The 23,466-nt window shown below is 42.0% G+C and overlaps 1 protein-coding gene across 1 annotated transcript; it reads right to left on the bottom strand.

Annotated features, from left to right (window-relative positions):
• Nucleotides 1-22,338: 22,338 nt before the first annotated feature.
• LOC136389359 (taste receptor type 2 member 46-like) lies at nt 22,339-23,241 on the bottom strand. Its single transcript, XM_066361166.1, has one exon. The coding sequence runs from the start codon at nt 23,239-23,241 to the stop codon at nt 22,339-22,341; it is 903 nt and encodes a 300-aa protein (XP_066217263.1).
• Between the last annotated feature and the right edge of the window lie 225 nt (nt 23,242-23,466).

Raw genomic sequence — 23,466 nt, 5'->3', positions numbered from 1 at the left:
CCACAATGAGATACCACCTTACACCAGTCAGAATGGCGCTCATTAACAAAACAACACACAATACCTGCTGGTGAGGGTGTGGAGAAAAGGGAACCTTCTGCACTGCTGGTGGGAATGCAGGCTTGTGCAGCCACTGTGGAGAAGTGTATGGGGTTTCCTCAAAAAATTAAAAACGGAACTATCTTTTGACCCAGCTATCCCACTTTCAGGAATATATCCTAAGAACACCAAGTCACTGATTCAAAAGGAGATATGCACCCCCATGTTCACTACAGCATTGTTTACAATAGCCAAGATCTGGAAACAGCCCATGTGTTCGTCAGTAGATGAGTGGATTAAAAAGCAGTGGTACATATATACAATGGAATAGTATGTGACTGTGAGAAAGAAGAAAATCTTACCTTTTGCAACAGCATGGATGGACCTGGAGACTATTATGCTAAGTGAAATAAGCCAGGCAGAGAAAGACAAATATCATATGATCTCACATATATGTAGAATTTAATGAACAAAGTGAACTGAGGCAGAGACAGGATCACAGGGACCAGAGGAATAGCATTCAGAGGGAAGGGGAATGAGGGCATAGGATTAGAGAAGGTAAAGAGATTCATGAAATTATATATACATAATACAGAGATATAGATAGCAGGACAGCAAATCCTAGATGGAAGGAGGGAGAGTGTTGAGGGGGGGAACAAGGGAGCATAAAGGGGAACACAGGGGTGGGGGTGAGGGAGTTATATTTGGTGAGACACTTGAATCCATATAAACACAATAAGTTAAAATTAATAAATATTTTTTAAAAAATAAAGAAACAAAAGAGATTCCAAATAAACAACCTGACATTACATCTTAAGGAAGTAGAGTAAAAAGAGCAAAGGCAACTCAATGTCAGCAGAATAAAGGAAATAATAAAAATTACAGTGGGAACTGAATAAAATAGATAACAAAAGAACTATACAAAAATCAATAAAACAAGCTGATTCTTTGAAAAGATTAATAGAGTTGACAAATAAGTAAACACACTAAGAAAAAAGAGAAATGACTCATATAAACAAAATCATAAATGAAAAAAAAGTTTTCCCAGACACCATAGATATACAATGGATCATACTAGAATACAGTGAAAGACAAGATGCCTCCAAATTCAATAACCTAGAAGAAATGGTTAACTTCCTAGAACTATACAATCTTCCTAGACTGAATCATGAAGAAGTAAAAGACATAAATATACAGATAAACAGTGAAAAAATTAAAACAACCATCAAAAATCTCCAAAAAAATAGAAGTTCAGGACCAGATGTCTTTACTAATGAATTCTAGCAAACATTCAAAGAAAATTTGGTACCTATTCTCAAACTCGTTCCAAAAAATCTATGAAGAGGCAGCACTTTCTAACACATCTTATCAAACCAACATAACCCTGATACTAAAACCTGACAAGGACTACACAAAAAAAGAAAACTACAGACCAATATCTGTAATGAGTACAAATGCAAAAATTCTAAACAAAATACTAGCAAATTGAATACAATAATACATTTAAAAAAATACATCATAATCAAGTGGGGTTTATTCCAGAGGTACATGGATGGTTCAATATACACAAATTGATAATGTAATATACCACATTAACAAATCAAAGGATAAAAATCATATGATCCTATCAATATATACAGAAAAGGCATTTTATAAGATACAACATCCATTTATGATTAAAGCACTCAATAAAATAGGCATAGAAGAAAAATACCTCAACATAATAAAGGCCATATATGACAAACCCTAAGTCAATGTCATACTCAATGGTAAATAACTAAAAGCTTTTTCTGTAAAATCAGGAACAAGTCAAAAATGTCCACTCTCACCACTCTTATTTAACATAGTCTGGAAGTCCTAACCAGAGTAATCAGGCAAGAGGAGGAAATAAAAGGTAGCCAAACAGGGAAATAAGAAGTAAAAGTGTTGCCCTGGCTGGTTGGCTCAGCGGTAGAGCGTCGGCCTAGCATGCGGAGGACCCGGGTTCGATTCCTGGCCAGGGCACATAGGAGAAGCGCCCATTTGCTTCTCCACCCCTCTGCCACGCTTTCCTCTCTGTCTCTCTCTTCCCTTCCCGCAGCCAAGGCTCCATTGGAGCAAAGATGGCCCGGGCGCTGGGCATGGCTCTGTGGCCTCTGCCTCAGGCGCTAGAGTGGCTCTGGTCGCAATATGGCGATGCCCAGGATGGGCAGAGCATCGCCCCCTGGGGGGCAGAGCACCGCCCCTGGTGGGCGTGCCGGGTGGATCCCGGTCAGGCGCATGTGGGAGTCTGTCTGACTGTCTCTCCCTGTTTCCAGCTTCAGAAAAATGAAAAAAATATATAAAAATAAATAAATAAATAAATAAAATAAAAAATAAAAAAAATAAAAAAAGAAGTAAAAGTGTTGGGGACCAAAAGCCAACAGGGTTTTTGCAGTTTAGATTTTTGGGGGACAGAGGTGTGGGGAACTGGCAGTAAGCTGACAGTCTGCCCAACCGCCCACCTCACCTATTCTGTGAAGTTGCTAAAGGCTATTTTTTTCCACACCTTCATGTTAGCTATGGTGCTGGATTGTTTATGTTTGTCTTATCTCCTATTTCCCACAGAAAGACTGGAGGCAATCCTTCGTTTTGTGAAGTTAAAATGTTATGTATGATGGGGGTTTTCTGCACTTGGGAGAATTATTGGGATGCCTTGGAAATGTGACTTTGTTTTAATGATCTCTTTGATTTGCTAATGACCCCACTTGTCCTATAAATAAAGCAGGGTTAGGGGTGGAGAGGGGGCTCTATTCTTGCCATCAGCATTGCACAGGCCTCCTGATCCCATACTTTTTCTCTAAGCCTATTTTTCTTAATTCTGCACTGTTCCCACTCAGGACCTGGAATTAATAGCCACGCTGGTTTGCAGCAAGTGGCACCTGAACAGGGACCTGAGGAAGGGAAAACTAAACTAAAGGCAGGTGACGGAACTCCCCAGGTACACACAGTAAGTAAAGTTTTTGAGTAGAGTTTCTGGGAAAGCAGTGTCAGAAGTAATAAATTATGGGACAATTAGGGTCAAGAGTGAGGGATCTTTTTCTTTTTGTACAAATGTTTTTATTTGAGGAGAAAATGTTGTTTAATCAGAGTGAGGTACAAATGAAGGAATGTAAATATGAGAAGACCTTGGAGTCTAAGCATGACTCGGGAGACAATGAGGGTGTCGCAGCTATGGCTGCCCTAAACTTTGCGCCACCACTGCCCTCTGCTCTTTCTTATACTTATTAGGTTACTCCCAGGGTCTTTGTCTCAGACCTTTGGAGATTCCTGTTCCAACAAGCTTTATATCAGGCTCAACATATAGGGGATTACTTCAGAATATGCGTTAATATTGGGCCTTCATACATGCAAGGTCTGGTTATTGCCACAGTGTTTCAGGGGAGGCCTCCAGGACAATACTTTGATAAACTGCAAAACAAACAAAAGAAGTAAGGCCAGGCAAGTATTTCTGCCAGTGGATTTTGTTTTCAATTCGGGAGTTTAGGACATTTTGCGAGAAATTGCCCTACTCCCACCAGATATCAGTCTCAGCCTCCCCTTCAAGGGCAGCCAGCTCCAAAAGCTCCAGGCCTCTGCCCACACTGTAGGAGAGGGAAACATTGGGCGAATAAATGTAAATCTAAGAATACTGCCAAAGGGCTAGTGATTCAGGGAAACAGACAACGGAGCCTTCCTCAGCCTCGCCAACTTAGTTTGCCACTCAGATAAAATTGAGGTAGAGAAATATCAGCATAATCAACCTGAACTGCCAGTTGTAGCAGATATTGGAATTTGACAACGAATAGGAGACTCAGGTGTTAGGAAAGTTGCAGCTTTTCCTGTTATGGTTTGATTTTCTTTAATGTTTTAGCTACAATCCTCTACCAGGTATCCCCAAACTATGGCCCGCGGGCCACATGCGGCCCCCTGAGGCCATTTATCCGGCCCCTCTCTGCACTTCCGGAAGGGGCACCTCTTTCATTGGTGGTCAGTGAGAGGAGCACTGTATGTGGCGGCCCTCCAACGGTCTGAGGGACAGTGAACTGGCCCCCTGTGTAAAAAGTTTGGGGACCCCTGCGTATCATTTTGTTTCTTTCTTATTCTTTGCCTGGAAATTAAGACAGGGGGCACCTGTTGGATGTGACTATAGAAAATATATCAGCAGCTGCCAAGTTTTTTTTCTCTGGGAAATTTTATTTAGTCTCATCCATCTTTAGACCCTCTGTTAAAAAATGCTCTAAGATCAGGTAGGCATCTTTCTAATCTGGTTGTGCTCTGAAATTCCGAGTTTCTCTCTGGTTTGTCTGGTTCATCTGATTCTTGTTTCTGTTTAGTCTTTGTTTAATGTGGTCTAAAATAAGCCTGTTTTTTAAGGCCTGAATTAAGTTTTTGCATGCAAAAATTAGAAATGCCGGTTCTAATATTGCAAAAATAAAATGGTTTCATCCCTACATATTTTTTTAATTTGAACTTGTAGGAAGTGCTCATTTAAATTTGAATAGAATGGAATGTGGATTCTAAAGACTTGCTTATTTGGTTGAGCTGATGCATCTTTTATTGCTAAGCAACGTTGGGTTTTATTTTTGTTTTGTTTTTTTCTCTTGACTCACTGAGGAAGCAGTCACAGAGCGGTGAGCTGTGAGGCTTGAGGCAAGGTGGCTTCCCTAACAAAGGTCTAAGTTCTATTTTTTTTTACAATGGGAAGATAACAAAAGTCATACTAGATTTTTTTCAGCCTGATGTGCTCTCTAGATTGCCTGTTAATTAATGGGATAGAAATATTTTGAAGGGTATGGGAGTGTTACTTAGAAAAGCATTTACTATATTTTGTCAGACTTTTGGAATTAACCTGAGGACAGGTATTTCCTTACACTCTGCAGGGTCAAGGTATTATAAAGCATGCCCAGCAAACACTTAAAGGTCAATAATAAAAAGGGGGGAGTTATGCCCTGGAACTCCTGCAAATCTTCGTTATCATGCTTTTTACTTTAAAACTTTTTAAATACTGATGTACAGAGCTATTCAGTGGCCCAGAGACTCTGGAATCCAACATGGAAAGCCTTCCCTGAAGTGTGATGAAGGGTCCCATTCACAGGAATCTGGCAAGGGCCAGATCCTGTTCTCCTATGGGGCCAAGGATATGTGTGTGTTTTTCCTAGGTCTGCTGAAGCTCCTCAGTGGGTTTCTGAATGTTTGGTGAGACACCATGAGCCAGGAGGAGAGACTCACTTCACAAGAGCAATTGTATAAGGCTTATTTTACTATGCTCTCATCCCTTTCTCTGTCAAACCTGTTCCATCCATCAAATCCTTTTAGCACACTCCAAACCTCTTTCTCCTGCAAATTCCCACCCTCCTTCATTTGATCCAGCTGATAATGCTATCATTCTGTCTTTTTCCAATCAGTTCCAGATATATGGAAAAAGTTTATATAGGCAGGAGAAGACCCTCAAACCCCTCAATGAGGTCTCCTGAGCAAGGTTTTTAAGGTCTATAATGACCAAGAGAGACAGGAAAAGGCAGACAGAACCCAAAGAGATCAGGCAAAATACCAGCTCTTGGCATATGCCCTTAAAGGCTCCAGTGCCCCTAAGGGGGCCTCATAAGACTCCATCAGGGCCCTGTTTCAAAAGTGGAAAGGAAGGTCATTGAGCTAAAACCTGCCTGGCTTCTCAGTCCCTGCCAGGGCCATGCCTTTGCTGTGGGAAAAGGGGACACTGGAAGCAAGGATGCCCCCTTGCTCCTCCAAGGGAGGGTTTAGTCTCTTCCAGCCCTAACCCAGCCACCTCTGACCTAACCTTGCCCAGCCTGCTGGACTTGCCACTGAAGACTGAAGGTGCCCAATGCCATCGGCCCCATCTCATGTCACCATGGACGAGGCTAAGGTAACCATTCAAGTAGCAGGTAAGCCAATCTCATTTTTTATAGACATAAGGGCCACTTACTCTGCCTTGTCCAAATATTTGGGTTCTGCTCATCCCTCGAAGATCTCTGTTGTGGGTGTTGATGGTCTTATTTTCTTCCCCATTTGCCATGAATCCACTGCCTTGTTTAATACATAGTGTCTCCTTTACACACTCTTTTATCCTCCTGCCTCAATACCCCATGCCTATTTTAGGCTGGGACCTACTCTCCAAATTCACAGCCTGCCTCTCTCTCTCTCTCTCTCTCTCTCTCTCTCTTTCTCATTTTTTGCCCACTTCTGTTATAAATTTATCTCTACCACCCAGCATAGGAATCCCAAGGTTCTCCTCACCACCCCAGGGCTACAGAACTCCAGGGGAAGGCCTCCTGGTTTCATCTCTCCAGGTTTAGGAAAAAACAATCTCCATCTCCATACATGCTGCAGATAGCCCTTCTAGTCTACCTGAATTTTTGCCATTAATCTAGTATTGACATTAAGGTTGAGACAAAAGCCTAATGTGCTAGAAGCAGTGGTCATTGGGACTTGGATGCTAGCTGCAGAGTGTGGAAATATAACAACAGTTCCAGGCCATGCAGATATTTCATGAATGCTCCTTGGAACAGTTCTCAGACTGAAGTGGGGTTGGGTTGCATTTACAGATAACATGGAGCAGTGATGGTGACAACATGAACTTGGTGAAATTACATTAACATATTAAGGACATTCAAAACTGCAAAGATTCTATTTTAGATCCTGCTGTATTAGCTAAGAATTTGCTTGATAATCTAAAAGGCTTTAATTCCTTCATTGTATTAAGACATTTGTTTTGGTATCTGTTAGCATTGCCTATTTTAATTTTGTGTTTATTTTATATATTTCCAGTCTTCCTCCAAATTGGAACATGGGAAATCAGATGATGTTGGTCAAATAAGTTTGCAAATATGATGTATATGTTTGCTTGCTTACAGTTTGCATTGGGTGTGGGGGACAGGCTGTAAGCAGGCAGGGTCATTATAGCCTAAGGCTTAGTTTTAAGACTAAGCCTTTCCCAACCTTGACTGTTGCATATGGTGCATTCTCATGAGGAATCCCATTATACCTCAGATTAGTGACTTTGTATCAGAGACTTCCTTGTCTGTATATTAGATTAAAGGTTTTGATTTCTACACTATAAATTGGGGTAGAGAAGCCCATGCTGGAGGAGAGCAGAGAAAAGCCACATGGAGGGGAGGAGAAACAGCCAAGAAGGCAGGGTGCTGAAGGAGAAGCCAGTTTGTGCAGAGTGTGCAGAGAGGAGATGGGGGACAAAGGTGAATAAAGCTGATGAGGTAGAAACTTTTGATTCTAGAAAACATGGATAAGTCAGTGGCTTTGGGAGCCCTAAATGGAAAGGGAAATGTTTTCACACTGTGTGTATTTCTTGCCTTCTGGGTGCAAGCTAGGACTAAAAAGGAAATGGCCCACCAGTTCTTGGCTCTGTTGTTTTATTACCAACTGTCCAAATCAAACACGAACCTGCACAGGCCAGGTGCCTCTGATGGTGGCCGTGGCTACTGGCTTTACAGATAAGTATAAATCACAGCACATAAATTGAAGTTAAAAAATAGAAAAGGGTGATATGTTGGGGATTGAAAGTCAACAGGATTTTTGCAGTTTAGATTTTTGGGGGACAGAGGTGTGAGGAACTGGCAGTAATCTGACAGTCTGCCCAACCCCCCACCTCACTTATTCTGTGAAGTTGCTAAAGGCTATTTTTTTCCACACCTTCATGTTAGCTATAGTGCTGGATTGTTTATGTTCGTCTTATCTCCCATGTCCTTCAGAAAGACTGGAAGCAATACTTTGTATTGTGAAGCTAAGATGTTATGTATGGTGGGAGTTTTCTGCACTTGGGAGAATTATTGGGCTGCATTGGAAATGTGACTTTGTTTTGATGATCTCTTTGATTTGCTAACGACCTCACTTGTCCTGTAAATAAAGCAGGGTTAAGGGTGGAAAGGGGGCTCTATTCTTGCTATCAGCATTGCAGAGGCCTCCTGATTCTATCCTTTTTCTCTTTAAGCCTATTTTTCTTAGTTCCATGCCATTCCCACTCAGGACCTGGAATTACTAGCCATGCTGGTTCATGGCTGTAAGGCCAGGAGCCGCCATCGTGGCCATTCACATGCAGGTTCCCATTGGATTCGGGCAGACGATAAAGAAATGGCAGAGTCAGAGGATGGGGGGCCATCCTATTTATTGGTGTCTCACCAAGACAGGCAAACCACAAAAGAAGACAAGGGAAAAGCAGAAAACCAGCTCTTCCCATGAAGGGCCAGGGATCAGCGAAGCCCCTGCAATTGTGATAGCAGGAACTGTGTGTCCAAGCTCCTGGTCTGTCCCACTTTATAGTGTAGAAAACCAAAATCCCTTAATCCAATATACAAACAAGGAAGTCTCTGATACAAAGTCACTTATCCAAGGCATAATTGGATTCCTCATGAGAGTGCACCACCCAGATCATACAATCAGTCAAGGGTGTGGGGAAAAGCTCAGTCCCAAAACCAAACCTTAGGCTACAACGACCTGGTCTGCTTACAGCCTGTCCCCCACACCCAATATAAGTCACAAGCGAGCAAACATATATATCATATTTACAAACTTATTTGACCACCCCTTTTGCTCGCTTTACAATCTAAACCTCAGGCATCTTCCATGATGGTCACTGTGCAAGGAGTAGGATACATTGCATAAACAGAAATAGTACCAGCTACAGCAATAGGATTAACAGATCAAAAACTATGGGCGAAATGAGAGAGCTGTCAGTGGCACCAAGAGAGGCAAATCTTTTCCCTCTGGCAGAATACAGGCCAGAGTTTTGTCTGCAGACAGCACCGTAGCTGGCACCAGAGGCCGCCCCGAGCGGGCATACCAAACCTTATTGGCCAATACACCAGCATCTGCTGGTTCTATGTGTAGTAAAATAGGGGAACTCATTATTGGCCATAAAGAAATTACAAAGGTGCCCTTCAAAATACTGTCCCCTTGAGCACTCAAGGGATAATACACTTCTACCTTAGGTGGCCAGGTACTGGTTGCCCAAGGGGTTAACTGGAGATCCACCTCTAATCCCTTTCCCCATGGTGCCAACAAGGCCACCCATCTCAGATGGGGGGCCTGTACTGTCCAGGGCCAAGTCCATTGAAGCCGTTGTCCTTTAAGAAGGGCTGTTGGAGCAGGCAAGAGCACGTTGCCCTGCTGTCCGAAACCTGGCTTGAGTAAAATGTCCTTGGTGCGTATCTGCAACTGAATAGGGGCAGCTGTCCGATGCAGGAGGGCCTCTACTGGAGCTGGGCTTCCCCGTTGAGGTCGCTCATTCAAAATCTGAAGTACTGTCCATAAGCGGCGTGCCCATCCAGTAAGAGAGCCGGTGCCCCCCTCCTGTCGCAGTCCCTGCTTTAAGAGTCCATTATACTGCTCAATGATACCAGCAGCCTGGGGGTGGTAGGGAACATGGTACTTCCAGTCCACCCCCAGCTTTTGAGCCCATTGCCTCACCGTTGAACCAGTGAAGTGGGTACCATTGTCACTTTCAAGGACCAGAGGTCGCCCATATGCAGCACTCAGGCGGTCCAGAGCCTGTATGACTGCCCTCTGGTCAGGGTTACGAGCAGGGTAAGCAGCAAGCAGCCCGGTGGCAGTATCTACACAAGTGACTGCATACTGGTACCCTTCTGACTTTGGTAAGGGTCCAATGATGTCTATCTGCCATCGTGTCAATGGGACATGACCCCTCTGGATCTGTCCAGGTGACACCAGTGGTCTCCGAGGGTGTTCCTTGGAACATACTGCACATTGCTCACAGGCTGCAAGTACCTCTGCATAGGACACAGGCAAGTTCCACGCCTTAACTGTAGCCCACATAGTTTTCTGTCCTGCATGGAGCAGGCGCCGGTGGAGCCACTGTGCCACATCACCTGCAGGTGCAGTCTCCAACCATCGCACCCTTGCCAACGTATCTGCCTCATCATTCCCAGGATGGGCTAGAGGGGCATGCCCTGTCACATGATATACTGTCACCTGCTTCTGGTGTCCTATTTCCCATAAGTCCTGCCACATGGCCTGACCCCATAATGGACGGTGCATTACCATCCACTGGTTAATGTGCCAAGTAGCAATCCAAAGGGTCAGTCCACGATAGACAGCCCAACTGTCAGTACAGATCACCAGAGGTGAAGGTTCATTATGGGCAACTAGCCAAACAGCTCTTAATTCTGCCCATTGGCTGCTTTGGCCTGTACCCGTGTCCATCCAAATAGTCTCAGTGGCCGGATGGAAGGCGATAGCCGTCCATTTGGCAGGTTGGCCCCTGCTGGAACCATCAGTATACCAGGCATCTTCGGGGATGGGCACCCGCCCCTCCTGGTAGGGACTGACCTCAGGTTCTGCCTCCTGAGCCCCAGTTGCACCTGACTCTAAGGTCGCATAGGTGACTGGACCCAAGACTTCCTGCAGTTCTGCCCTCAATGGGCTGGTGCTAAGAGCACAGCGTTGTTGCAGATAGGCACCCCACTTGGCCAGGGTAGACATTTGGGCCATACCACTACGTGGTTTAGTTGCCCAATCTCTCACCCATCCAGCTATAGGGTATGTTGTTTTGACTGTAACTGGTGTTGTGGTTGTAATACTCTCAGTTGCCAGGAGGGCAGCATACACAGCTGCCAGCTGCTTCTCTACTAATGAGTAACGAACTTCAGCACCTTTCCACAATTGGGACCAAAATCCAATAGGTTGCCGTATGCGCTCTGTCCGCTGCCACAAGCCCCATCCAAACCCCTCCGAGGTTACATGAACATCCAGCTCACAGGGCCTGGCAGGATCAAACACATTCAAGGCCTGTGCCACCTTGACAGCTCTCTTAGCAGCTGCAAATGAACCTTGCGCCTGCTCAGTCCAGTCCCAGCGAACCCCCTTTCGAATAAGGTTGTACAAGGGGCGTAGTAACTGAGCCAAATGCGGTATAAATGCTCGCCAATACCCCAACAAACCTAAGAATTCCTGTAACTGTTTTACCGTAGTGGGCACGGGGTATGCTTGAATCTTATCTATAACTGCGTCAGGGATAACTTTTGTCTTACCCGACCAGACAACTCCCAAGAATTTAACAGATAACCCAGGTCCTTGTAATTTGTTCTCGTTAACTGCCCAGCCACATGCTTTCAAATGGGATAGCAGGGTAGGGACTGCTTGCTCCAATTCTGAAAGAGAATCACTAGTTAGCATAATATCATCAATATAATGGTACATGCGGACTACCTCTGGCTGTTTCCATTTAGCCAGGTCAGCAGCCACCAGCCCATGGCACAAGGTGGGGCTATGCAAATAGCCCTGGGGTAACACTGTAAAGGTCCATTGTCTCCCTTCCCAACTGAAGGCAAATTGGTCTTGACTCTCTGCGGCTATATCAATAGAGAAAAAAGCATTGGCCAAGTCTGCCACAAAGTGGTATGTCCCCAACTCATGGCTTAGCCGATCCATCATGTTAGCTATCGAGGGAACAGCAGCGTGCAAAGGGGGAACAACTTTATTAAGTTCCCTGTAATCTACTGTCATTCTCCAGGTTCCATCTGCTTTGCGCACAGGCCATACTGGGGAGTTGTAAGGACTGTGTGCTGGCCGGATGATCCCCACCTTTTCTAGTTCAAGGATTGTCCCTGTGACTTCTTCATAACCACCTGGCAGGTGATACTGCTTGGTGTTAGTCACACTCCGAGGGACGGGTAATTGCAAAGGGGAATGTGATGCATGTCCCCGCAATACTGCCTTCACAACCCTGATCCGCAGCCGGAACTCCCCAGCTGTAGTTTCCAACCACAGTCCTTGCAAGACATCTACCCCCAAAATATATTCAGGAATAGGAGATACATACACCTTATATGGCTTAGGAGGCAGTCTCCCTATCCCCAATGGAATAGTTATTGGCTTCACTTGAACAGTTTGGCCCCCATAACCGTCAATGGTCACTGGGGTCCCAGCAAACCGCTCTGGGTTTCCATAGAGAAGGGAACATTCTGCACCTGTATCCACCAAGGCCAACACCTGTTGTACATTGGAAGGGGACCAGTGGATAGCCAGTTCCACATGTGGCCTCCGGTCCCCGCCCATCCCCGTTAGACGGGTCCCTCGGCCTTTTTCCTATTCAAACTGGTACAATGGGTCTTGGGAGTTCCCCTCTCCCTCGGCCGTCTCTATCATATAATCTTGTAACCGAGCTGTGCGCGCACCAAACGTTTTATTGGTAGCTGCTGGGGCCTTTCGTCTCAGTGGCTGGAACTTCTGTTCCGGTTTAAGCTGCCGCCAAAGCTCCAAAAGAATTTTATTAGACTGGCCATCCAATTTCCCCTTATCTGCTCCAGCCGCAATCAAGTCTACCCACATCTGCGTTCGGGTAACCTTTACAGGCCCGTTTCCCTTGTTAGTTGGGGGGGAAACATAGGCAGCAGCCCTCACTGCTTTATGATCCCGAGCGGCCTCCAGCTCTCCCAAATCTGCTACCATCTGTGTAACTGCATTGATGGGCTGCCCCACATAGGGGCCCAAGATAGCCACAAGTGACCCAAAAAGGGCTGATGGGGAGCTAGCAAGGACAAATTCCCTCATTTTGGCCGTAAACACTTCCTCGTCTGGCCCACGAGACCCAGGGTTGAAAACAGCATTCTTCATACCTAGTTCTCGAAGGACCTTTACTAACTCACTGTAGCACTGCCACCGACTCATTGCCCCCGGCAGTTCTCCAGCATTCTGCCAGACCATACGAATGGCAGCCATCACCCATTCTAATAGGGTATGGTCTCCTGGGTTGCCATGGCAGTTCTGAAGACGCTGCCTCAAGGAAGAGTGTGTGGTAATGGCGGCCAATTTCTCCATCTCTGTTCCGGAGAGCATGATGCCATCCACCCCTATATCCCATAATCGTAGTAACCAGGCTACCAGGGATTCAGTAGGTTTCTGCCTAAATTGTGCCCCCAACTCCATCAGCTCTGCCTGGGTATAGGGCCGGACCACAGAGTGTTCCATTACCTGGGCAGGAGGCTGTGGCTGCCCCTGAGGGACTCTTTGTTGCTGGGTTTTTACCTTCTTGGCGACAACTGGTCGGGCTCTCAGTGTGCGTATGGCAGCTTCAGCCTGAGCCTTCTCATCCTCAGAAGAGGAGTCGCAAGCGCCTGCTCCCGCTGACTCAAAGCCAATCCACCGGCACGGATGCTGCTGCTCCTTTGGTGACCATTTAGGCTCCTGTGGCTGCTGGCTTTTGGCCGGAAGCTGAGACTCGAGCTCTTGAATCCGCAGTTGTTTCTCCAACAACTGCCGGTGAAGACGTTCAGCTTCCAGGGTAAACTGCAACTCGCGAACCCGTAATTCCTTCTCCAGTGCTCGCTCCAATTCCAGCCTTTTCTGCCGTTCTATTTGCAATTCATGCTGAAGCTTTTGACCTCGGGCAGTTTCTTCTTGAGTAAAAAACATGTAGCCCATGGCCCCTAAAAGGACAGCCATGGGGAGCCAGAGCAGCAACCAGTACTCTATCCCACCCATCAATGGTGGTGGCTCCATACCAATCTCTGAATCCTGCCGGAAACTACGCCAGTTGTAAGGCCAGGAGCCACCATCATGGCCATTCACATGCAGGTTCCCATTGGATTCGGGCAGACGATAAAGAAATGGCAGAGTCAGAGGATGGGGGGCCATCCTATTTATTGGTGTCTCACCAAGACAGGCAAACCACAAAAGAAGACAAGGGAAAAGCAGAAAACCAGCTCTTCCCATGAAGGGCAAGGGATCAGGGAAGCCCCTGCAATTGTGATAGCAGGAACTGTGTGTCCAAGCTCCTGGTCTGTCCCACTTTATAGTGTAGAAAACCAAAATCCCTTAATCCAATATACAAACAAGGAAGTCTCTGATACAAAGTCACTTATCCAAGGCATAATTGGATTCCTCATGAGAGTGCACCACCCAGATCATACAATCAGTCAAGGGTGTGGGGAAAAGCTCAGTCCCAAAACCAAACCTTAGGCTACAACGACCTGGTCTGCTTACAGCCTGTCCCCCACACCCAATATAAGTCACAAGCGAGCAAACATATATATCATATTTACAAACTTATTTGACCAACAATGGCATAAAAGTGTCACTTTTTTTCAAACAACAGGATTTTTTATATAGAAAATCCCAAAGACTCAACCAAAAAACTACTAGAAACAATAAACAAATACAGTGAAATAGAAGGTGTAAAGCCAGCAGGCAGGGCCGGGGCCACTAACACAGCAGCCCGGCCCATGCAGGTTCGCATTGGATTCGGACAGTCGGTAAAGAAACCATGGAGCCAAAAACTGATGGGCCATAGCCTTTAATCCTACCTTGCACCCGGCGGGCAAGTAAAAATACACACTGGGCTCCAAAACCCAGTCACACTCAGTGCTCACAAAGCCACTGACTTATCCGAGTTTCCTAGAATCAAAGGTTTCTAGCTCACCAGCCTTATTTTCCTCAGTTCCCCATCTCCTTCCTTATCCCAGATACAAACTCTGTACAAACTGGCATCTCACTCAGCACTCCGCCATCTTGGCTGCTTCTCCTGGCCTCCTCCACGTGGCCTCCTTTAGCTGCTGGCTCTACTCTCTCCGCTCTCTCATGCTAACCTCAGGAACCAAGAGTCAAGTCCCGTTCTGCCCCCATTTTATAGTGTAGCTTCACAACCTTTAATCCAATATACAAAATAGGGTAGTCTCTAATACAAAGTCACTTCTCTGAGGCATGATTGGATTGTACCGCCCTACAGCAAAAAGGGTGGGAAAGGCTTAATCCCAAAACCAAGCCCCAGGTTACAACGATCTCCAACACACATTAATATCACCTGGGCGATGGCCTCTTTAACAAAGTGAGCATAATACATTTTATCTGCCCAACAGAAGGATAATAATTTATATATGAAAATATACTGCTTTCCAATATTCAAACAATGAAAGCCCAGAAAAAGAAAAAAAAAGGTACAATTCCTTTTACAATTGCAACAAAAAGAAAAAATACCTAGAAATAAACTTAACAAAGGATTTGAAGGACTTATATACTAAATACTACAAAGCATTATTAAAAGAGATTGAAAAAGACACAATAAAATGAAAAAATATTTTGTGTTCATGAATTGGACAAATCAACATAGTTAAAGTGGCCATACTACCCAAGACAGGATACAAATTTAATGCAATCCCCTTTAAAATTCCAATGTCATTTTTTAAAGAAATAGAACAAAAAGTAATCAGATATGTATGGTATCACAAAAGATCCCAAATAGACAAAGCAATCCTGAAAAAAAGAACAAAGCCAGAGGTATCACACTACCCAACTTCAAATTGTACTACAGAGCCACGATAATCAAATCAACATTGTGCAGATAAAATATATTATGCTCACTTTGTTAAAGATGGCACTGCCCACATGAAAGTCTGTCGCCCAGGTGATATTAATGTGTGTTGGGGGCGGGCGGTGGGCTAGGTTGTAGCCTGGGGCTTGGTTTTAGGACTAAGCCTTTCCCACCCTTTTTGATGGGGGTGGTACAATCCCATCATGCCTCAGATAAGTGACTTTGTATTAGAGACTTCCCTATTTTGTATATTGGATTAAAGGTTTTGATTTCTACACTATAAAATGGGGGCAGAACAGGAGCTTGCTCTCTTGGTTCCTGAGATTAGCATTAGAGAGCAGGGAGCAGAGAAAGGCCATGAGGAGGAGGCCTGGAGGAGCAGTCACGATGGCAGAGTGCTGAAGGAAAAGCCAGTTTGTGCAGAGTTTGTGCAGGGAGAAAGAAGGAGATGGGGAACACAGGTGAATAAGTCTGGTGAGCTAAAAACCTTTGATTCTAGGACACTTGGATAAAGTCAGTAGCTTTGTGAGCACTGAATGAGTGGGTTTTGGAGCCCAGTGTGTGTTTTTACTTGTCCACCGGGTGCAAGCTAGGATCAAAGATGATGGCCCATCAGTTTTTGGCTCCGTTCTTTCTTTACCAACTGTCCAAATCTAATGTGAACCTGCATGGGCCAGGCTGCTGTGATGGTGGCTGTGGCAACTGGCTTCACATGCAGAAAAACAGGCACACAAACCAATGGAACAGAATAAAGAGCCAAAAAATAAAACCACATGTATATTGAAAAATAATTCATGACAAAGGAGCCAAAAACACACAATGGAAAATTTCTTCAGTACATGGTGCTGGGAAAATTAAAAATCTACATGCAAAAGTGCCGGGGTCCAGCCCCGGGGGGGATCCAGGGGTCCCACAGGAGGAGACGGCGTCGGCGAAAATGGAGTGAGAGAGCCGAATTCTTTTCTTTCTCTTTATTCTCCGGTTAGCATTTACTGCCAGGCATCTCTGCCAAATGCTAGTATAGCTCCCTTTTTATACACGCACACCGAGTTACAGTCACATGGTGTTAATTATTATTTTTGTTTTCACTATGTTTGCATGTTTCCGGATAACAGTTAATTTACATCTATGAGTCACAAATCAGGTAGCAAATTATTCAAAATACAAAATAACTTGAATAGCGATAACAACATCAGTAAAAGCTTTTAGAGTATTAGTTCTAAAAGTTAACTAACTTTACTGCTGTTGTGAGTTAAGGGGCAGAGAGAGATTTAGCAGACGACTAACAATGGACCACCCCTTGCTCAGGTAAATGGCCTTGGGTTTATGCAGTGTCCTACTTTTTCTCACAAGATTCTAAAAGGCTTGCCTCTAAAGAAATTAACATAACATCAAGAATAGCTTTCATCCAAAGATATGCAGAGTGCACTTGCAAGATAGCCCAGCAGCAACACAAGACATTCCATGGATTTCCCTACATTTTTAAATCTCATGAGAACATCTCATTGAGAAAGCCTAGCAATTGCCTTTAGTCAAAAGACAATTCTTTTAGTAAAACATTCTTTTCTTGCTGACTACGCTCTCATCCTAGGCCACACAATGGGCCATCCTACTATACCTTACCTAAGATACTATTGTCTAATCAAATATTACTTATTTATTATATTTAAACACTAGTTAAGTTCTGACTCTATTCTTCTCAGAATATACCACTATTTGCAGATCAAAGAAGAAAGGAATGTTTCTCTACTTATCACATGAAAAGGCTAGGGAGGAAAAATGTTAAGTGAAGGCCGAAAGGTGCTCTGTGCACAGCCACTGCCTCCTACCCATTCACAAGTCACAATCTATTCTTTTTAACATGATTAAGAAAGAATTCTCCTACAAACTTAACCCTTTACGAGGGATATCATAGCCAGCCTCTTAGGTCTATGAGCCCAGTTCAAGGGGCTTACAGGCTTTTCTGTGGAACTCACACCCTCTGTCTCATTTCCAAAGAAATCACTACGAATCTACAGGGAAAGCACGGTACTATTATCCCTGTGCCATAATTAATAGCACACACCCAGAAAAAGGGGGGATATAAGGCCAGATTAATTCAAAAAGTCAAAGGGGGAAGTATCGTTGTGCCTTTCCTTTGTGGTGACTTTGTCACCCCGCAGCCATTGGTCTTCACTGCAGTGACTTTGTCACCCCACAGCCATTGGTCTTCTCTGCTGTGACTTTGTCAATCAGCAGTTTTTGATCTTCTTCTGCTGTGACCTTGTCAGCCAGCAGTTGTGGGTCTTCTTCTGCTGTGACCTTGTCAGCCAGCAGTTGTGGATCGGCTCCCGACACAAAAGAATAAAATGCACTAGACTATAGTTTGTCCCTATGTACAAAAATTAATTCAAAATGGATCAATGATTTAAATATAAGATCTGAAACAATAATTACATAGAAGAAAACATAGATACTAAACTAATGGACATTGGCAGTGGAGAACATTTTATAAATTTGATCACAAAGGGAAGGGAAGTAAAGGCAAATATAAATGAATTGGACTATATCAAACTGAAACGCTTTTATCACATCAAAAGAAAACAACAACAAAACAAAAAGGCAACCAACTGAATACTCAACACCAAACAATCCAATTAAAAATCGGCAGAGGACCTAAACAGATACCTCTCCTGTGAAAACATACAAACAGCCAACAGATACGTAAAATGATGCTCATATTCACTAGCTATCATGGAAATGCAATCAAAACTACAATGAGATACCACTTCACACCTGTTAGTTGGCTATCATCAACAAGACAGGTAATAAATAACCAGTCTAGGAGAGGTTGTGGAGTAAAAAGGATCTCTGTTATTCACTGCTGAAAGGAATATAAACTGGTACAGCCACTATGGAAAACAATATGGTAGTTCCTCAAAAAATTAAAAATATAGTTGCCGTACGTCCCAGCAATCCCTCTACTGAGTATCTATCTGAAAAACTCAAAAACGTTTGTTCACAAAGATATGTATCCTCCTTTTTACTGTAGCATTATTCACAGTAGCCAAGACATGGAAACAAACTGTTCATCTATAGAGGTTTGGATAAAGATGTGGTACATATATGCAATGGAATACTACTCAGCCATAAGAAATGATGAAGAGTTGCAATTTGCAACATGGTTGGACCTTGAGAATATTATGTTAAGTAAAATAAATCAGTCATAGAAAGCTAAGAACTATATGATTTCACTCATGTGTGGGATATAAAGATGAGACTCACAGACATAGACAATAATATGGTAGTTACTAAAGGGAGGAGGGTGAGTTCTTAAGGTGAATTCTCCTAATGTTATTATAAGAAAGGAGACCTTCATTCCAGCTGAAATCTGTATAAGAATATTTCTAATGTACTTCCTGGACAGTTTTATAATGAAAGAGTTGCAGAAGGACAATTATTTACAATGTTTCTGTAAATATTTTCATTTTAACTCCAGAAATTAAAACCCAAATTCTGCTTCATAATATTGTCCTATAGATCTTTACAAAAATATAGTTCATTGTATTTATATTGTAAATCCAGTGTTAAATGAAACAGCTCTGTTAAGAGATACAATGTTTCAGGAATACCTAACATATTATTTACAACCAGGTACTATACAATTTTCAGAATAAATGCAAATGATGTCCATTTCTCTGGCACCAGCTGCAAATTTCCATTTGTGTCACTTACAAAAACAGTCAAGTAAAGCATGTAAACATGTAAATATAAGAGGGATTATTTTCCACCAATTTGTACTTTTATCTCCATGAGCTGTACATTTAAATACAAATATTTTGAATTTTGAAAATTGCACAAAATAATTACTAAGAAAATGAAATTTATATAATTCAGTCATTATTTGTTACTCATCAATAAAACCCTTCCACTTATCAAATACTATATATACTTCCCCATGTATAAGACACACCTTAATTTGGGGGCTGAAATCTGAAAAAAAATATGTTACACAAAGTCATTGAACTCAAATTTTATTCATCATAAAATTTATACAACTCCTCATCACTGTCAAAACTCCCATCCATTATTAGCTTGTCTTCATCTGTGTCTGATGATGAATCACTGTCTTCATATATTACCTCTTCCTCAGTTCCATCTATGGCATTTGAAATGCCACACTTTTTAAATGACTTAACAATGATCTCAATCTTGATATTACCCCAGGATCTTTTCACTCAAGTACAAACTTCTCCTATAGTTGGTTTCTTCACTCTTTCTGCTGGGGTCAAATTGTCCCCAGAAGACTGCATCCATCAGTTTCATTCATCTCTCATGGCAGCTTTGAGGCTTTGTTAATGCTGACATCAAGTGGTTGAAGCTGGGATGTCAAGCCTCCAAGTATGATGACAAGTTTTTTTGCTCTGCAGCAATATTCTTCATGTTTTTTGTTATGTGTGCCCTGATCTGATCAAGCACCAAAAGTCAGGTTTGTGTAAGAGCCCACATGGTCTCCTTCTCTAAACTTTCTCAAAGCAGATGTTCATCCCATCCTGATCCATCCAACACTTGTCAAGAACATGGACAATCACTCCTTGAATAATGTCTTCTTTTGGCATTGTTTTGCGTTTGAAAATCAGCATAGGAGGCAGCTAGGTTCCGTTGGCACAACAAGTAAGAACAACCATATAATGGCTTTTTCATGTTCACTTGTCTTCACAGTTACAGTTTTCACCCCCCTTCTTATCAACAGTTCTGTTACTTGAGACATCAAATTGAAGGGAGATTGCATCTATATTTGCAGTCTGTCCTAACTCAAACTGATGTGTCTTCTGACACTGAATGACAAAACAATGAAATTCAAGGACCTTCTGCTCATAGCTTTCAGACAACTTTTGGGCAAGTCTGGTGCATGTATGCATGCTTAGCCCATTTTGTTTATGAACCTGAAGCAACAATTGTGTCCTCCTTTGAAATTAGTAACATCTTTTTCATCAGCAATTCTTGCCTCATACTGAACCATCTTTGTGGACACAGGAATTCCAATTGACCTTTGCTCTTCACTCCATATTTTCAATTCTCTCTCTAAATCAGGACATTTTGCTGACTTGCTTCTCATGGCCTTCTTCTGTCGTGGCATTTTCAGTAGGGTTTCTTCTTCCAGTAGCCAGTCTCAGATTGAATTCTCAGTTGGAGGAGGACTAAACCTACGTTCAGCAGCACATTTTTATTCACTTTTGCAAACTGGATCACTTTTAACTGACTTCAGCACTGTACGAAAATCTTTTCTGAGTCATTTCTGGGCAGAATGTGACAAAACGTAACCTACCATAATACTGGTAACAAGAGTGAAACAATGAACACAAGGACAACAAGAGCAGAAAAGCAGGAAATGCGAGTAAAAAAAATCTACAACCACAGTATAAGATGCACCCAGTTTTTAGACCCCAAATTTTTCAAAAATGGTGCATCTTATATATGGAGAAATACAGTATTTTGTTGATGCAATTTGATTTATAGAAATATTTTATTGCTATAATTCCTACTCAAAGACCACATCCAATCTCTAGAACAAAAAACAAAAAATAGTAAGAAATATTTCAGATGCTAAATCAGAATTTATAAGCAAAGTATACTGGGACTATACACAAGGCAGCTACACATGCTACAATGCAGAATTGTTTATAATTATAGGAAACAAGATAGACAAGATCCTTTATTATATTGCTTATATTCTACTGGAGCAGACAGATAATTCAAAACAAATGAAGAAATCAGATGTGGGATAGAGTTATCTTAAGATATAGATAATGTTAAAATTTCATAATACTAAGTTTTAATATACACATGTAAATCCAGATGTTTAACAAGGTTATGCATTTTTTTCTTATAATAAAACTTGCTACCAAATTTATGTTTATACACTATTTTATCATTTTCCACAAGATTATAATAAAAACATATCTTAAATACATTTTTATAATTATTACATTATCATCATAGATAACAATTCTCACATATGCAAAAAAGGTAAACTTATGTGCCATAATTTCCTACTATTCTTACATGAAGCATATTTTTAAGATAGGGAAGATTTGAACCTTCTTGTCTGAAGTTCAAAAGGAATTTTTAGGTTGCAAGATGAAAATGATAATTGGCAATTCAGAAGCCCAAAGTTTGTTTAGCAGTAAACTAACCATTAATATAGTTAGTTTTCAATTTCAAAATAGTCCTTCTGAATTCAAAAACTCCTAACTGTATATGGGCCCATCGCAACATTAAAAGTGTAATGACCATTTTGCTTTCACCTCATCCCTGTAGAATTTGATTTTTTTTTCCTAAGCTTCCAGCAACTTGTATTAAATCTAATAATCTTTAGCACAGTTCATTGTACATGTATATAAAATATATTTTAAATATGCTTACCACTCTTTAACTTCATTATATGCATCTTTTCTTAACCAGAGTTCTAATTGTTGTTATTAACCCTGAGTAAATATTTATGATGGAACAATATCTATCACAAACATCCATCCTCAATGTGTGATTTAGAATTCAATATCCTTACCATCCAAAAGATTGAGGTTCAAACACAAAAAATTTAAACACAGTGTGGTATGTGTGTTATAATGGTACTGATTACAATAGAAAATAGTAACGATTTCCTAAGATGAAACATCAGTCCTTAAAAATGCAAAAATAAAGGTCATAAATTCTTCAGTTGCAAGATGATAACAACAAATATGTATGTAAAATAATCATGGCTCCACAATTCTGAATAATTTCTTACACTACTTTGTAATATTAGATTACTTGACCTCCAAAAAATACTTTGTAATCTTTTTTTTTTCAGAAACATGCAAATATACATTTTTGTGATAAACTTAGGTCAAAGTTTTTCTAGCTATAACTTACCCAATTCTATACACATTTAAAAAAGTAATAGGAAGCACAAAATTGTTACAGACTACATCTTCTGTTTTTTGCCAAAAGACACATGGTGCCCACTTATTTCCTTTCTTTCACCAGCACCTCAGCTGCCACAGAAATGACAGAAAGGCTTGTCGGAGCTTCTTGTTCCCCCAAATCAGGATAAATGAGTGGCTTGAAGCATACAAGACTGCAAGAATCTGGCAGAGCATGAAAACTGGCTTATTCTCCAGGGTATTAGAACTCCAAGTTGTGATTATTTGAGCCAGGAAGTAAACTACAGATAGCAAGAGAAAAGAGGCCACAGTTTGCATTGCTCTTACGTGGACCTTGGTGCTGGGATCTTGAGATCCTTTGCCACCGAGCTGCATCTTCCTGAGATGTTTCCACAGGGAAAAGATTAAGAGCAGAAAACTTGTCATGGATATAATAAAAGGTATAAAGTTTGCAAGTATGAAAACAGTCATAAATGAAAAGTGTACAATGTCCTTGCAGTTGGTCTCCCAAGTAAAGTTTCCTTTACATTTATCCGTCTGCAATTTTCCTTCTATGCCTATTGTGGCAACCTGACAAACCAAGAACACCAAAGTACCTAAGAGTATCATAAGAACCACTCTTTCAGCTTTCCACTTTAGGTGACGGAAAAGAAGGCTGGAGAAATTGGCTATCTTCAGCAAATAAAATATGCTTAGGCTAGTAGCAAGCCAGACACTGAAATGATTGCATACTGCCCAGGCAATATAAGCAATAGTTCTTACTTCTGACCTATTTAAAACTGGATTAAACAAAATGACATACCAACTTAATCCCATTAACCAGAGCAAACTAATTCTGGAGATAGCCAGAGCAGTGAGGATTCGATCAGCACAGGAGATCTTCTGTCTTTTGAGCCAGGCAATGCAGTTCACTAGTGCTATGAATCCGTTGGCAAAATTTCCTAGTATAAATTTTGGTATTATTAGAATGAAAAAAATGCTCAGTAATGAACTTATCATGTCTAGGGGAAAAAAAGCCAATTCTTTTTTTTTTTTTTTTTTTTTTTTTTTTAAATAAATTTTTATTAATGGTAATGGGATGACATTAATAAATCAGGGTACATATATTCAAAGAAAACATGTCTAGGTTATTTTGTCATTAAATTATGTTGCATACCCCTCGCCCAAAGTCAGATTGTCCTTCGCCACCCTCTATCTAGTTCTCTGTGCCCCTCCCCCTCCCCC

The sequence above is a fragment of the Saccopteryx leptura genome, chromosome 1, assembly GCF_036850995.1.
Source record: "Saccopteryx leptura isolate mSacLep1 chromosome 1, mSacLep1_pri_phased_curated, whole genome shotgun sequence".
Lineage (NCBI taxonomy): Eukaryota > Metazoa > Chordata > Mammalia > Chiroptera > Emballonuridae > Saccopteryx > Saccopteryx leptura.
This window is presented reverse-complemented; position numbering and strand designations above follow the sequence as displayed.